Source organism: Silurus meridionalis, chromosome 2, assembly GCF_014805685.1.
Source record: "Silurus meridionalis isolate SWU-2019-XX chromosome 2, ASM1480568v1, whole genome shotgun sequence".
Lineage (NCBI taxonomy): Eukaryota > Metazoa > Chordata > Actinopteri > Siluriformes > Siluridae > Silurus > Silurus meridionalis.
In genome coordinates, this window is record NC_060885.1 from 15,028,968 (window position 1) to 15,044,963 (window position 15,996).

A 15,996-nucleotide genomic window follows, 5' to 3' on the forward strand; every position below is an offset into this window, starting at 1 on the left:
AAGGTCTCCTATTTAGCCAGCTTGGGACTGACAGAGAAAAGAAGAGAAAAGCCAGGGAACAGGATAGCCAGTGAAAGAAAAATACAGAGAGAGAGAGAGAGAGAGAGAGAGAGAGAGAGAGAGAGAGAGAGAGAGAGACAAAAAGAAACCGAACTTTAGTGGCATGAATGAGAGCAGATGAGCGTTACCGGTGAAGTCAGCTGCGCTTCTCTCTTTCAGCTGATATCAAACACAGTTTAATGAAAGTTAAATGGTTTTTGAGGAGTGCACAGGCTGGAACAGATGAGATTGGGCTGTAAGAGCTGTCGGTGCCATTGTTGCTAACACTCTCTCTCTCCCTTTGCAGGGACTGCCACCAGCACCACTCTCCTTCTACACAAAAGGGATATGCATATAGTTCACACCAACAGTGTCTGCCATGTTGGGTCAGAAAAAAAAGATAAAGAGACTTTTTTTCTCGCTTCTCGCTCCTTTACCTTTTTTTGCACTTGGCATGTTCATATGCAAATAAATCTTTGTAATTTGAAAGTGACAAGGAGGAGATTTACAGCAGAATGCAGTGGTGGGACAGAGCCCGTGCAGGTAGAGATGTTTGATTATGGAGGGCAACATGACATGTCTGCTGTCTACTTTGATCTGAGGGGATCCTGCCCTCATCTATCACCCTCGCAGACACACACACACCCCAAAACCACCCACTCCCTCCCCTCTGTCCCTCACTCTCCTTTTCTCTCCCTCCAGACATTTTAAAGGGACATCCCTCCCACCCCGTGCATAATAGTTCTCCTCCTTCTGTCTTCACCCAGATGTAGACATGTGACAAAAAGAATAAAGCAGACACATCCTTTATTTCAGATATGAATAACTAACCATGATAGATGACCCAGCCTACAGACATTACAAAAGAATTGCTGTTTAGTTTCTGAAGAAAGATAAATCAACCCATATCTGAGGGTGCGTTGAAAAAAAAATTCCTGGCCAATTCTTTGGGAGGAAGAGGGCGGAAGTGTAAAATAGCACCTGGATGCTGTAATTAATGCACGGTTCCAGTGGCAGATCATTTAACCTCTTCTGGCATGTGTCATCCTGTGGCTTCTCTCACTTCTGCAACGATAAACACAAACAAACAATTAGAGACGGCCAGCGGCTCAGCCACCTCCCCTCACCAGCACACTTTCATTACAACAAGAGCCATCAGCATAAAACCATCATAACACACAATTACCACCGAGCGAACCTTTTCAGCCAAAATACGGGTGCCTGTGATTTTACAATCAGTGGACAAAAGAGAAAAGAATAAAATAAAACCCAAGATAATTGTATCCCATTTACCTTAATGAAAAAGACACATAAAATGCAGTTTATTAAGGCAACAAAACAGCCTGTGATTCTGAAACACACTAAGGCAACGGCAGTGATAAGAACTTATTGAGCAGTCAGAAGTGTGTTAGTTCAGGAGCAGCTCAGGACTGGGTTACAGTGAAGAGGAGTTATACAAGCCACCCTCTCGACACCTTTCTCTTGCTGCCCTAAAGCTCTCCATCATGCAGGTCAAAGATCAACTGCAAAGCATGACAAGAAAAAAATGTAGAAAATTGTAGTCGGGCCAAAGACTAAACTTTATTTCTTCAAAGGGACACTAAGAGGCAAGGTCCTGCCTCGTGTGAGCAGCCTTGTGACTAGTATTCAGGCCCTTCATGTGATTCTTCTACAGGCCAGCTCTGTCACCATTAAGGCAAGCTTTATTTATTTGCTAATTTTGAAAAAGAAGCGCAACATGCCACAAAAAGGTCATCTCATGGTCAGAGGCCCTGGAGAATTGTATTATAATCAGTTATAGAAGTCTTTTTATTCAGCATGATCATGCCTTCGTAACTGCTGCATCTTTTGGGTGAAGTCAAGTCAAGTCAAGTTTATTTCTATAGCGCTATTATTATTTCAACTTCTTATATTATTTGAAGTGTGTTCTTTATTGCTGTACCAGAAGTGAACACATTGGGTTTTTTTTTCTTTTCTTTATAATTAAATCAAATTGTAATTACATAGTGCAATAGTGAATGGTGAAAACAATTTAGCACATTCTGTAAGGTATTCATTCTAAAATGTTAAATTAGTACACCATGCATTAATATAAATTATTATAGCGTACTAGTCAAACTTTATTGCACAGCTCTGTTGAGTTCTCAATTCTCTGTTTTACCTTTACAGCACATATATTTGTTGTTGATTCATTTTCTGTGAATACAATCATGTTTTATTCGCTATGTTTTATTAATTCATTGCTTGAAATAATGTGGTGTCTTGAATTGTTGTTTTGAAAATATAATTATTTGAGTTGCTCACTTTGGCCTGTCTTTCCATGTTCTGACTAGCTAACTGACTGAAAACTTACTGAACAGCCAACCAATAATGTCCCCTCCCAGTGTTCAACTATTAACAGAAGTAGAGGAAAAAACTTGTAGTGATGGTTGGCCACTGGTGGGTGACTCTGGCTTACAGCTGACAAGTAACTTTGGTGTGACAGTTTGCTTGACAAAAGCTGAGCTTTTGCCAGTTTTATTATCACATAATCATGCTGTGGTGGCAGCCATTTAAAACATTCAACAAAAGACCCAAATAACCACTCATTCATTTGAATATAGCCCATTATTTTACAACTATCTTAGCAATGGCTATGCTAAGAGTTGACAGAAAATATATTTAGTAATTCCTTCTATGCTTAGACAGGAAGCTAAGGCCCAGGGCTTCACATTAGGCCCAGTCTTCAAGCATAGTAATCCTGTCTCTTCCCTAAATACCTAAAACACACAAACTGCCAAAGTCATTTGAAAAAGACTTAATTAAGTTCATCTGTGCAAACATTAACCTTGTGAAGGGCTAAGGGGAGGGTGGGAGAGAGAAAAGAAGGAGAAAGGGAGGAGAGGGAGTGTCTGGACAGAAAGCAAGAGAAAGGCTAATGAAGGAGACTGAGTTGTGTTTGCTCAGACCTTCGTGGTGGAAGGGGGAAAACGAGATCTTTCATGGGGAACAGTGCACACGTCTCTCGATTTTACTGAAGTACTGCACAAACAGTCTCCAAATGACAAGGTGACACTGGGAATACACTGCTACGTGACCGCTGCTGGAATTGCAGTCATCCGTTTAAGATGACTACAGCCATGGTGGACACTGACATGCCATTAGAGAGATGGGGAGACTAAGCCTGTGACATAGGAGAGATTACTGAGACCAGTGTGGACTGATGGCCTCAGGAGCACCACTGGCAGTACAGATCTGCAAAATAAGTAAATAAGTAAATAAGTAAGTAAATATGTTAGATTAAATTAGATTAAAATATTTGCTATTTTAAAAATGCTATCTTAATGGGAGGATATGCTTTATTGTTACATATACTTGTCCTACTGCTACACTAAAGGATCCAAATGCAGTCTTGCAATGTTTTTAATTCTTCTTTAAAACATAGCCTATATGCACAAATGAACCATCTAGTTGATCTCGCTTTCAGATTCAAACGTGTCTTTCATAAGACCAGGGATTGACCTGGTCTCATCTTAATTACAGCTCTAATCCTTGAAATATAAATAATGCTACTGCTACTACTGCAGCAAAAACTACTACTCAACTACTACTCACTTTCATTTTGATCTGCTGATCTGGAGCCTGTACTGGGAACACTTATAAGTACACCCTAAATGGGATCCCATTCCAGTACAGACCACTATGAGCAGATAACACTACTAATATTACTACTATACAACTACTTCCACTACAACTACAACAACTATTACTACAGCTTATAATAATAATAATAATAATAATAATAATAATAATAATAATAAAATATTTGGTATCCTCCCAAGCTCAATACCCACTGCTTCGGCCTGTCAATAGCACCCCCAGCAACCAGTTCCTGCCAAGTTAGCCATAGAACACTAAAGCAACCACATGGTGGGAAAATGCAATCATCATTACAAATTCAGTCACAGATTGTCACAATAATATACTAACCTCTTCCTACACCTTTTTCTGCCTGTCCATCACTTTATGTTTCCTTCTCTGTGAGATATTCATTTCAGATTGAATGGTCAACAAGCATATATTTTTTAACTAACGTATTCAAGCATATTCATGGCAAGAATAGGACGCTATCTGTTTTTTACCCATTATCCGTGAGAGAGCAGAGCAACTCATTTCCATTTATTCTAATGGTCACTCTAGCTCCAGGTCATAAAAAAATAAATAAGCAAATATGCAGAGTGCAATGGGGACTGCAGAATGGTCCTACATGTCTGTGGGCTCTTTCCCACCTTAATTACCCTCCACATTAAAGAAGCGCAGAATCGCGTCCCAGTTACAGACAGACAGGGGAGAGTGTTTGAAGTACCCTGGTAGCTTCCCCCCCTTCAGCGTTCATTACTTTAAATGACACTGCTCATGTGGAAATGTGATGATCCAAGGGGGTGAAAGACCTGAGGTTGTGTGTAGTGTGTGTGTGTGTGTGTGTGTGTGTGTGTGTGTGTGTGTGTGTGTGTGTGTGTGTGTGTGTGAGGATGAGACTGCATTTGGTCAGTGCTGATGTGTGATATCCCCTGTGTGACAGGACAGAAAGGCATTGCATATTTGTCCAGCATGTATCAGCCATTTTGGCTGTTATTAGACTCTTCTGCTGCAGAAGTGCCTTTGGCTGAATGGGATTCAAAAGTAGGCTCGCAGTGCGATGAGGCTTGGACCATGCGGGAGATGACATTTTCATGCCTGTTTGGATTAGAGGTGCCACAGACACACGTCTGTCTACCTGATCGAACTGATAGAATGAAATATCTCCACTAACAAACAACCTCTTGCTTTATTTTTTATTTTTTAAATTGTTTCTTTGCCAAATGGTTATACGGTGAGTAAATGATGTGAGTGGATTATATAAGTGCATGAGTATGTGTACATAGTCTTTGTTCTTTTGGTATGATCCTTCCCCTACTGTCTCCTTTCTCTCTGTGTCTCTGACATGCACAAACATAAGGACAGTAGTGCAAGGGTTAATGCTGCCGCGAGCCTTTGCCCAGTGGATTGTTTATCGACTGAGAGAGAAGGTCTTCTTTCTCTGGGCCAGTTAAGTCAGCCTCCCTTTTGTTTGACGTTGCCCATTTGAGGAAAGCTTATCCCTGACCTTCTGCCGCCGAGACGGATGACAAGGACAGCGCACACTAACCTTGACATTCAACGGGCTAAATGGCTTTTTCCACAAGCAGTCAGCAAACACGAAGACAGACAGCAAGAGGCCAAAAACTAATGAATCTCTAGCTGGGAGAAACTTAGCTGCAGCACATACTTTAAAGGTGGAGCTCCAACTAATATAGTGGATCTTTATGTTAAATTGTGTGTAGATAATTATAGAACATTACCTATCAGCCACATTAGGCATTATCTATACAGGCTTGTGAAAAGATTCCTTTTAATTTAATGAAACAAAACAATCTGTATATGTAGAGTGACTCATAAAAGCTTTTCTTTATGACTGTTGACTGTTGATGTGCACATAGCTGGGCATCCTTTGTTCCTAATAAGATATGAGAGTGTCAGGTGAAAACAGAACTATCCTTTGCAGCTTGTTTACAGTAGAGTGGAGCAGGACGGGGATGTGCCCTCTCGAAACTTTACTGTCCATTCTTCTAGACAGACTTTTTCTAATGAGCCGTCTTGGGGGAGCACTAGTCAGCACCACTGTCCTGCACTTAGTGTCAGCAGCCAAGACAGGCAAGCTGGCATGTCCTCTCTCACACTTATACACAAATAAACCACATTCTTTAACACAATAAAGGGAAAAAAAGGTCTAGCACTAAAGGCTGTGTGACACTGCTGGAGTACCCACACCAGGTAAAAGGAAATGGCTGCAAAGAAAGCATAAACACAGCACTGTGGCCTTTATCGGATACTGTAAGGCTTGCTGGCAGTTCTCATCTGCCTCACCACCCATGGAGCCCTGTGACCTTTGACACTAGCACCAGAACAGGGCGATAGATTAAATGGTGAGCAGGACGTGGCAAGAGAGCAGATGAGAGTGTCCTGGCAAGAACAGGAACTCACTCATACAACATAAACACATCCCTACCACCCCCTCCTTTACTTTACTGTAACTTAATCAATCCACTACAGGCCAGAGCCTGGGGCTGTGTGTATGTGTGTGTGTACAGCATGTTTGTCAGTCCATATCTGTGCTCAGTCTGAGTGGGTCAGGGGCCAGCCTTTTCTCTTTATGAGGCCACAATTCTGAGGCTCTACTGCTCTCTAACCCAACAGGACAGCTGTTCCACCCTCCCAAATACATCATCCTGTCCTCCTAGTTCTCCCTGGATACCATACTGTCCTCTTGACTCCCTTCTCTTTTCTGCTCTACCTGGAATAAGAGAGGACTAGGAAGGGACATATGTGTAGACAGAGAGTCCTTGTCCAGCAGAGGTCAATGGATTTAGCAGAGCTCTTTAGAGAGGGGTTGAAAAGCTCTTCCATGGCAACTCTCCATTCCTCTACTATCGCTGCGGGATGCCAAACTGAGTGCTGAGTCAAACATTCTGTACCTGGGAAACCATTTAAAATGTAAGGTGAACAGAGAAGAAGGTAGGGCTGCTTTTCCAGCCACAGTGGCAGTGTTTTCAAGGTCTGTTTAAACACCCTTTCTTCAGTGACACACGTGCTTTTCTAAGTGAATAGGGTCAGGCGCTGAGTGCAAACGTGCAACCTCTGAAATGTCTCACATGATCAGCAATGCTTTTTTTAATCTTCGTTTCACACCACCCAGAGCTGTCAGAGAGTCATAAACCCAACAAGAAAGGGTTAAACAATCACCTTAATGTAATGCTGTTTACTGTTAGCACAAGTAAATTATTTTACACAGGCTCTGGCCTGCACCACATATAAACAGCTGCCTTATCACTGACATGGCCATTTGCACCAACTTTACTGTTCAAAAATTATGACTCAGTTTTATAGGGCTCTCTGTTTTTGACAGCCTTTTTTTTTAATCCTTGAACTCTGCTGATCTGTACATTTCCTTAATTGCGGCACCACTTGTAACCTCTGTAATTGGCCGCCTCTCTGCTTTACTCTACCGTAAAGGTGTCTAGACAGTAGATGGGGGAAAAAAGAACCGAAATGGACAGTTAGTTTGAAAAATGCAGAAGGGTTGAAAGTGATTACTGGTTGACAGTTTGATGACTTATGGGTTCTGAATGAGCCTAGATTGAACGTATGTGTAATTGTGTGTTTCATATTCTTCTCCTTTTGGCTTTTGAACATGACTGAGCTTTTGATGTTAAACTTTCAATAGAAAAATCTTTTTTGAAAGTCAAATGTCACAACATTACCATTATGTGTAAACGACAATAAAGTTTTGAATGCAAACAGGAATGAAATTATATTAAGCATTGTTTACACATATTATTGTATTAATATAAGTTGAGGTAGTAGTGCCAAAATGGCATCTCAGATGTGACCAATATATACACAGAGAAATTAAATTCAATAACAACCACACACCTAGACACACGTACGCACACAGACACACACAGATAAACAATCACATGTCTCTTAAAAGTAGCTTAAGTGTTTCAGAGCAGTCAAACGAAAGTTTGTCTTTCTGGGTCTTGCAGTGTAGTCTTCAGTTCTGAGTTTAATGTGTGTGTGATAAAAGCCAGCCCCGGGGCCTCATCTCTGACAAGGCCAGCAGTGTGTTTACTCTATGCTGTTGAATCCCCACACTGGCCAGAGCAGGGTCAGCAAGAGGCCAGGCCGCTCCGCCCCACAGACCTGCTATTCATCCCTGTCACTCAGCAGCCAGCCACTCCACGTGCTCCCTCCATCCCCTCTCACTCTCTGCTCGAACCATGCCTGCTATCTCTGCTTATTGTCTTTCTTTCCTGCGCTCTAAAATGTCCGGCTGCCCCTTGTGCTCTTAGTTCTGCTGCGTGTACTCTCAGATATGCCCAAGTTACGGATACTTTTGAAGCCACAACTACTGAGGGTTTGGAACAGAAATCAAACAAAGATGCAATCAAAGAAAGCTGTCCCATACTTTGTTCAAAATATTGTTTGTTCTGGAAGGATCAGCTCCACATAAATGGTGTTTGCTATATATCAGAACTGTACACACAAGTATACTCTCCTCTGTTTGTCACCAGGGACCATGTACATTTCATTTAAAAAAGTGGATATAGATTGCTTAAATAAATGGACTTTAGTTACCTTTTTTGTGCATAACTTACACTAAAGTTACACCATATACACCTCTGTAGATAAAATGAACTGTACATATTAGTAGCTACACCCGGGTATACAACACCAGTGAAAAGAAATGGTATAGTTAAGCCCTCTTTTGTTTAGCCTATAGATTAGCCTAACACGTTCAGATATTATGCTTTCCAGTAGCATTGTGGTTGCATTGCCAAATTTACCAAATTATTAGTCAACTGCATAAAGAAAATAGACAGGGTTATTTTTTTTTTAAGTATGTTAAGAACAACTCATATATATGGCTACTCTTTAAATAAATGTATATATAAATCTGTATATATATATATATATATATATATATATATATATATGGCTTTCTAATGTAGCTAATGGCTTAGCTAAGCAGCTAACATTAACTCCTTAAACTTAGCAAATAATGCTTCAATCAGCAAACAAAAAATTTAAGTCATGTATAAATTCATATAATAAACTTTTGATGTAAGATTTAATGTTACTCAGAGGAAGGTCCTAGTTCCACCTTGTATTAGATAAACAAGTACAAGCTGCTGATATGTTAATTAATTGAATCCTTTCACTTGATTGCAAAGTGCAGACATGTCTGAGGTGATCTATAAGTCTATGATCAGGCTAAACACAGGGTTTAAAAAGAATCTATATGCTTGTAGTGTGATTATATGTCGCTTGCTCGGGTGAGGGGTGGGAAACATGCCCTTTTGCACTCTCTGTGCAGGAATGGCAGCTTCGGTGGTTGTGTACACTGGGCTGAATAGGGTGAACTGTCTGGGTCAGCTGGTTAGGGGAAGGCCTGACCATGACCTTGTGAGAAATGACCCCAGCCTCCTCGTGTCTCTCTCACACACACACACACACACACACACACACACACACACACACACCGGGTGTTTCAGAAGCTGCATAGATGCTGTCATGGGCAGTGGAGCTGTGCTCTGTCTCTCCAGGGGCCGTGGAGTGAAGCCCATTACAATCAGCTCACATGCAATTCAGATGAGCACTGCAAATCCAGCATGAAATTAAATTTAAAACTTGGACCGCAACGTTTCTCTCCCCTCAGATTTTTTGCCAGATAACGCAAGTGGAAGTGCTCTGTGAGTGTCTGTGTGTGTATGTGTGTATGTGTATTGTGTGTTAGACAGAGACAGAGAGAGAGAGAGAGAGAGAGAGAGAGAGAGAGAGAGAGAGAGAGAAAGAAAGAAAGTGCAATATATGTTTGTGCTGGAAGCAATTGTTGAGAGGCCACAGAGGTAAAATGCTACTCAGAGTAAAATGCTACTGTCTTTGGATCTGTGTGGGTTATGTGTGTGTGTCTGCATGTGTGTGTGTGTGTGTGTGTGTGTGTGTGTGTGTGTGTGTGTGTGTGTGTGTGTGTGTGTGTATATGTGTGTGTGTGTGTGTGTGTGTGTGTGTGTGTGTGTGTGTGTGTGCTTGCCCCATGTGTGCCTTAGTATTCTGCCTGGATTTCATATAGACCAGTTAGAATTGGCCCCCAGAGATATAGAACATGTTGTTAAATGCCTAATGAAGACACTGTGTATGTATTACTAACAGGAAACAAATTACTGCTTTACCGCTAATTTAATAGTTGTTATTTATACTAGTGACAGGTTGCACACTTATTCCTTTGATAATAATAATAATAATAATAATAATAATAATAATAATAATAATAATAATTTCTTCTTTTTCTTCTTCTAGCAGTAATAAATGCTGAGCAGTTGTGCATTGATTTTTAGCTTATACATTGTCCCCTATAATAATAATAATAATAATAATAATAATAATAATAATAATAACAATGCAGCTTGGAGTAGTTTGGCTTGTATTGTAAACTCACAGATCCTGGTGGGAACTTGGTGCTCCCATGACACAGAGAGGTTTAGTGTCGTACTTTATGTCCCATCATGTCTGTCTCTCTGACTTTGTGTGTGCTCATGTGAAGAGAGAGCCAGAAATAAAGTCACAGATAATAAGAATTGTATGGCCAAGGCAGAGTAAAAGTGATGGAGACAGAGTTAGTAAAAGAGAGTTCTAAAATTTTTTTGCCCAAACCATGCATCAGGATTTTGGATCATAAGATCAAGCATGGGGTCTTCATCAGAGAGAGAGACATTTGGGCCTTTTCTTCATAGCCGCTAGTGTTGTGTACTCTTCGGGAAGATTTATGATTTCCTGTCCTGCCGTGGCATGATGGTTACTCTGATAATTAAAGGGGCTATTATTTGTGTACTGCATATGCAGAGCAGGGCAGCAGGAAAGGTCACGGCGAGGCACCGAGGAGGTCTGTCGTTCGTCACCTCTCCCAGGAGAATGAGGTCACCCCTCCCAACAGCCCCTGCTCTACTCTCTACTTAGCATGAACTGAGTTTTAGGATTTTCAGACGTGAAAATGGAACACACGAGAATAAACAGTTTTATGGCTTTGCCATAGTGACAATGCTATAAGAGATCGGGTAATTCACTGGTCTGCTGCCATTGTCCTCCTTCTGTGCACCACTCTACCTCTGGCATCATGTCACATGACACTCTGCTTCAGCTCTGCCCTGAGGGCATTCAGCAAAAGGGTTTACAGAGCACAGCTTGCCCGCTGTGCCGCTGCATGGAAACCAGCGTGACTATTACAATACATTTTGGTTCAATACATAAAATCTGCATGTGCGAATACAGCAAGATCATTTGGCAAACGTGAACCAAAAACATGCAACATGAATAAATCCATCAAACTATGAATATAGTATGAGAAGTTTTCGGTATATATATTTGTGCTTTGTGGCAAGTTATACTGCTCAGACCTGATATCAGAATTGTTCCATCTCATAAAACCATTCAGCAGTCCATCACCATGCTCCCCAAAATCAGCAGTAGTAATAATCAAAAAAGAGGGCAGAATCAGCTGCCAGGAGTCACAGCACACCTCAATCAAATTACACGGATGCGCAATGAACATGTCACCCTTGGATTTTTTCATTTGCATAAAACAATTACCCCATGGACAGTGGGCTCAATGTCGTCTAGACTCCATGCTTCATGTGGTGTCATCAGCCGCAGACACACTAGACTGGCTATAAATTAGCAATGAGCTGGGCTCGGCTAAGACGCATTATAGTGGTTATAAACCATGAGAATTTATTTAAATAGATAACACATATGCAAATCTCCCTGGCTGGCATGGCAACCATCTTGATGGTAGCTGCCCTTTCTTCACCATACGTGAAGAAAGGGCAGCTGCGAGCAAGCAAGAGGGAGAAGAAATCTATAATGAACCCTGACACCTTATTAGTGTACACACTGGACACTTATTAACTCACACTGGAGAAGAAAAAAGCACACCCTGACCGTGTAACGTTGGCGTTTCTGATTTCATAGTCTGCATTCACATTGCCATATGATTAAAGTGATGGTAATAACAGACATTTAGGAAGTAATTATTATAGATATTCACATCAGTGACCTCTTAACATACCTGGAATCTTATCAGTTGTTATGAGTAGCAATTGGAACAGATCAGAAAACAGCAATCACAGAAAAAGGCTTCTTAGAGCTGTGACTACGTGGAAAAAAACTCCACACAGGTCAGTAGAATAACAGTGATTCAGTGGTACAGAGCACCACCTTGCTCTGTATCTCTGTGGCTACTCTATTGAGAAAAAGGGCACAATTTCTTTCTCTCCCAAGTTTATGACTATAAAGGTATATTTATATCTTCATGTATTGCACCCCCTCTATATTCACTGTTCTTTTCTATTAGCAAGCTCTGCCTTCATCGATCAATACAGACAATATACTGAGTACTTACTTAGAGTTAGAGAGCGAGAGAGTGGGTGAGGGTCCTGCTTATTGTCCTTCAATAAGACTGGACTCATCTGTCTTAAATGAGCCAAAATAGGTGCAGCAAAACAAGGCTGTCGCACTTAACTGGTTTTCAGAGTTATCCAAAGTCCAATCTGACACGCTTGTGTGTGCATGTGTGTGAGATTAATGTATAATGGCCACTGTGATGGGTCAAGTGTATAGAAATGTAAATCAGAACACCGACTGACTCTCTGTGTCCATGAGGCATGTTGTGTGTTAGAAACATGAGACTGACAAAGAGTGTGTGCGTGTGTTTCAGTGTCTGTGCTTTCTCACTGGAAGAGACAACATGGATTTGCTGAACTCGGCCTTCACAACTTCTTCAAGATATGATTTAAACACAGATATTTTTTTCCCTTTTCCTTCATTTTAGTCAACAAACCCCAAGCAATGTATATGTATACGCAATTAGCTAGTGAAAGTTATTGGTGACACCTTGCGTTTTGTTTCTAGTCTTCTTTCAAGTGTGTGGTGGAAGATCTGCCTTTTCGTGACTTAACTCTTAGGCCCCCATTTCCCTCAGCTGTCCTCCTCGAGGTTAAACACTGCATCCACTACAAGGAGATTTTACAGTGGATTCTTTAACTATATAAACAAAGCAGGTAATGGGGGCTGTTTATTGTACAGCCTGCCCCATCCTTACCATGATGTCTTTATAGCTCACATACCATCAACCATGTTTATGTGTCTGTGTTCTGTGCCTCTGCCCTTGAACTTGCCTGGCCCTCGTCACCCCTCCTGTCTTCTTTCCCTCACGGACACTCATTAACCTAGCTCAACGCAAACATTCAAATACGCACACCCTCCTTCAGGTCACGGCGAGAAAGAGAGTTTATGATTGAATGCCATAATTAACACAAAACCGTATTGTGCAATGAATGGTTCGACTGCTGGAGTGACATGTCCTGAGTGACAGACAAGAATGTCATAGACAACGGATCAAAATGAAAGAAAAAAGAACGACAATAAAAACAATGGCACTGCCGGACCAATGCCCATGCATGGATGACAATCACACACAGAAAAGTATAACAATAAACAAAGGAGGTAAGGGTGGAGGAAGAGTGAACTAATCTCCTAGAGTGAGAAAGAAATGCAGACTGAGGGGAAAGAAAGAAAGAAAGACAGGCTCTATTGTGGGACACATGAGGATCTATATGCATGCAAGTAGTGGCCAGTCATTGTGAATCAAGGGGAGTTTAATCAATGTCAGAGCTCAATCAATATTTAGTCCCATGTGTCTCTCCTTTCCTGTCCTGAACTTGGACTAACCTTCCTCACTCATGTATCACCAGGACTTTCCCCATGTGGTTCAATACATAGCAGAAGAGAACAGTTACATGTGACATGCTTTATGACCACTGGCAAAACTAGATTCCTTTTACAAATATATTTAAAACTAAAAAACCACAACAACAAAGCCATGTGAAATTTGTCTGTATGTGTGTATGTGTGTGTATCCTAATCTAATCCTGATAACTAGACACGACTAAAGTATTACCATTAATTAAGCGTTGTAAAGTGTTTTATAGGTTAGTAAAAGTGTTCAGTCCTCCTGAGGCACCAAAACACTTTAGAAAATTTTAGTGATGATTTCCCGGAAATATCCTGGAAGGAGGACTAATAACCTAAAGATATTCCCTCAGTTGGTGTTTCACCGTGGTGAAGAATGCTGTCCGTCACATCACTTCAACTTCTTCCAAAAAGGATCATAGTAGATTTCATACAATATTTACATGCCTATTGAAGAGTTCAATGAGGCTTCGTGTCCTGTGGATGGGGCAGAATTATCTTGGAAGAGACCACTCCCATCAGGATTGAAATGTTCATCATAGGATAAAAGGTGATCAGACAGAAAAACGTTGTATTGATTTGCAATGGTGCTTCACTTGAAGGGGGATATATGATATGGGTTTTCAGGCTATTGCGGTGACTGTGCACCGTGTCTCATGTGTTGGTGTTATGTGGTTAAAGGGTGTGTACAAACTGCTAATTTTAACGGAGAAATAGACGGTTTAATTTATACTCACATTACTGCCTTCTGAAGTTGCCCATGTTTATAGACTGTGTGTGTGTGTGTGTGTGTGTGTGTGTGTGTGTGTGTGTGTGTGTGTGTGTGTGTGCGTGTGTGCATATCATGGTTACATTATGTGTCACACACCACCACTGCCTGTTAGTGACATCTGCTGGGAAAATGGTTCTTCTTTTCATAATCCAACTACTCAAGACATCAAAACCCCATACTTACTCATAGACATAGTCGGGATGAAAATCGAGACACAGACAAATGTCGAAAAGTATTGGGTTCTGCACCCTAACAATGAACTCCACTTTGTTGTTCTGTCTAGATTCATAACCAGTGGAGAGTTGTGGCCTTCCACATTCCTATGCTATTTCTCATCTGTCCTGTCCTGACTTGCTAACCAAACCACAAAGTGCACTTGTGTCTGTTTTTTCGACTTTTTATTCTTCTTCTTTTTGGTGTGTGAGTGTAAAAAGATGTCCATTTGATATACCAAGTCCTTCTGTATTGTTTAGGTGATGATGTGTCCCTTACAACTGTGAGATCTATGACCTGCCACCCTGTTAACAGGAAACTTTTTTGTGTGTGTTCATGTGTGTGTTATTGTAAGCAATGATGTGTGGCAGAATTTTTTTTCTTTAGAAAAAAAGACCAGGCTAGGGTTTCTCTGCTGTAAGATTTTCCAGACAGTGGTTATGTCAAGATGGAAGGCAGAGTTTTGGATCATAAAACTATATGAATCGTAGTCAGGGTTCATGCGCACACCAACAATGGAGCCGAAGCAGATTATGGAAGTGGAGAATCAATCATAAGCCTTAATATACAGCTATTGTATTGCAGTGAGGGATGAGTGTCGAGGCAATACCGTTAGCTCAGCATTATCCGGCCTCAGTCAAACTACTTACAATATCTACATCTGAATGCATAAGGCTTGCATTACTTTGGATATGCTGTGATGCTTTGTGGGCAAAATGTGTGTAGGACAGAACGAGAGAGAGAGAGAGAGAGAGAGAGAGAGAACATGCTCACACACACTGAGGCACAGTGCAGCTGGCACAGACTGAGATAAGGGACGATGGCCAGCAGGGACACTGCCATCGCTTCACCTCTCCTGCTGCATGAGTCATTAGAGCTCAAATTGGATCGGTGACGAAGAGCTTCGCAAAAGTAAACATGCAGGCTAGCCTGAAGCAGCTAAATAAAGACAGGCAGGTGCATTATATGGAAATACATCAAGCACTGGTAATATCATCGATATTTTCTATGGAAACAATAGTTGGTCAGTGAGTGTAGGATTGTGGTTTACTACATCATGTGTGTGTGTGTGTGTGTGTGTGTGTGTGTGTGTGTGTCTGTGTGTGTGTTTGTGTATGTTTGTGTAGGGTGCCCTCCACCCTTCCCATGCTGACTGAACTTTCACCCTACAACCCCTCCCTCCTGTGCCCTGGCCTTATGTCACATCATATTTAGCCATCAGTACTGCATGTCACTGTTGAATGAAAAAGACTGGGTCTATGTGTGTAAGAGGGAGAGAGAGAGAGAGAGAGAGAGAGAGAGAGAAAGAGAAAGAGAGAACCAAGAGGAAAGATGCCATGGCTGCGGCCCTGCGTCTTCCTGGTGACTAGCATGCTCCACAGTGAGCAGCCCTCCAGCCACGGATTTGATCTTTGCAAAGGCTAACATCTGTCGGCTGTCATTTTAGCAAGATTGATGACAGGCCAAGGAATGGAGAGAAAGGAGGGAGGGAGACAGGGATGGAGAGGATGGACAGGAGAGCGATGAAGGCATCAAGAGAGGGCAAGCGATTGCAGGGGAAAATGGTGACAGTGCCAGTCCCAACCTGTTGGGAGAGGGAAATATGT

The 15,996-nt window shown here is 41.5% G+C and overlaps 1 protein-coding gene across 2 annotated transcripts in view; it reads right to left on the reverse strand.

The window, feature by feature from the left end:
* Positions 1 to 980: 980 nt before the first annotated feature.
* Positions 981 to 15,996, reverse strand: part of LOC124401350 (stress response protein NST1-like) — a 225,111-nt gene continuing 210,095 nt past the window's right edge. For both annotated transcript variants that reach the window (XM_046873754.1, XM_046873717.1), the window contains one exon: positions 981 to 1,104. In XM_046873754.1, coding sequence (XP_046729710.1) covers positions 1,062 to 1,104 — 43 coding nt within the window. In that variant the 3' untranslated portion in view covers positions 981 to 1,061. The remainder of the gene's footprint in view (positions 1,105 to 15,996) is intronic.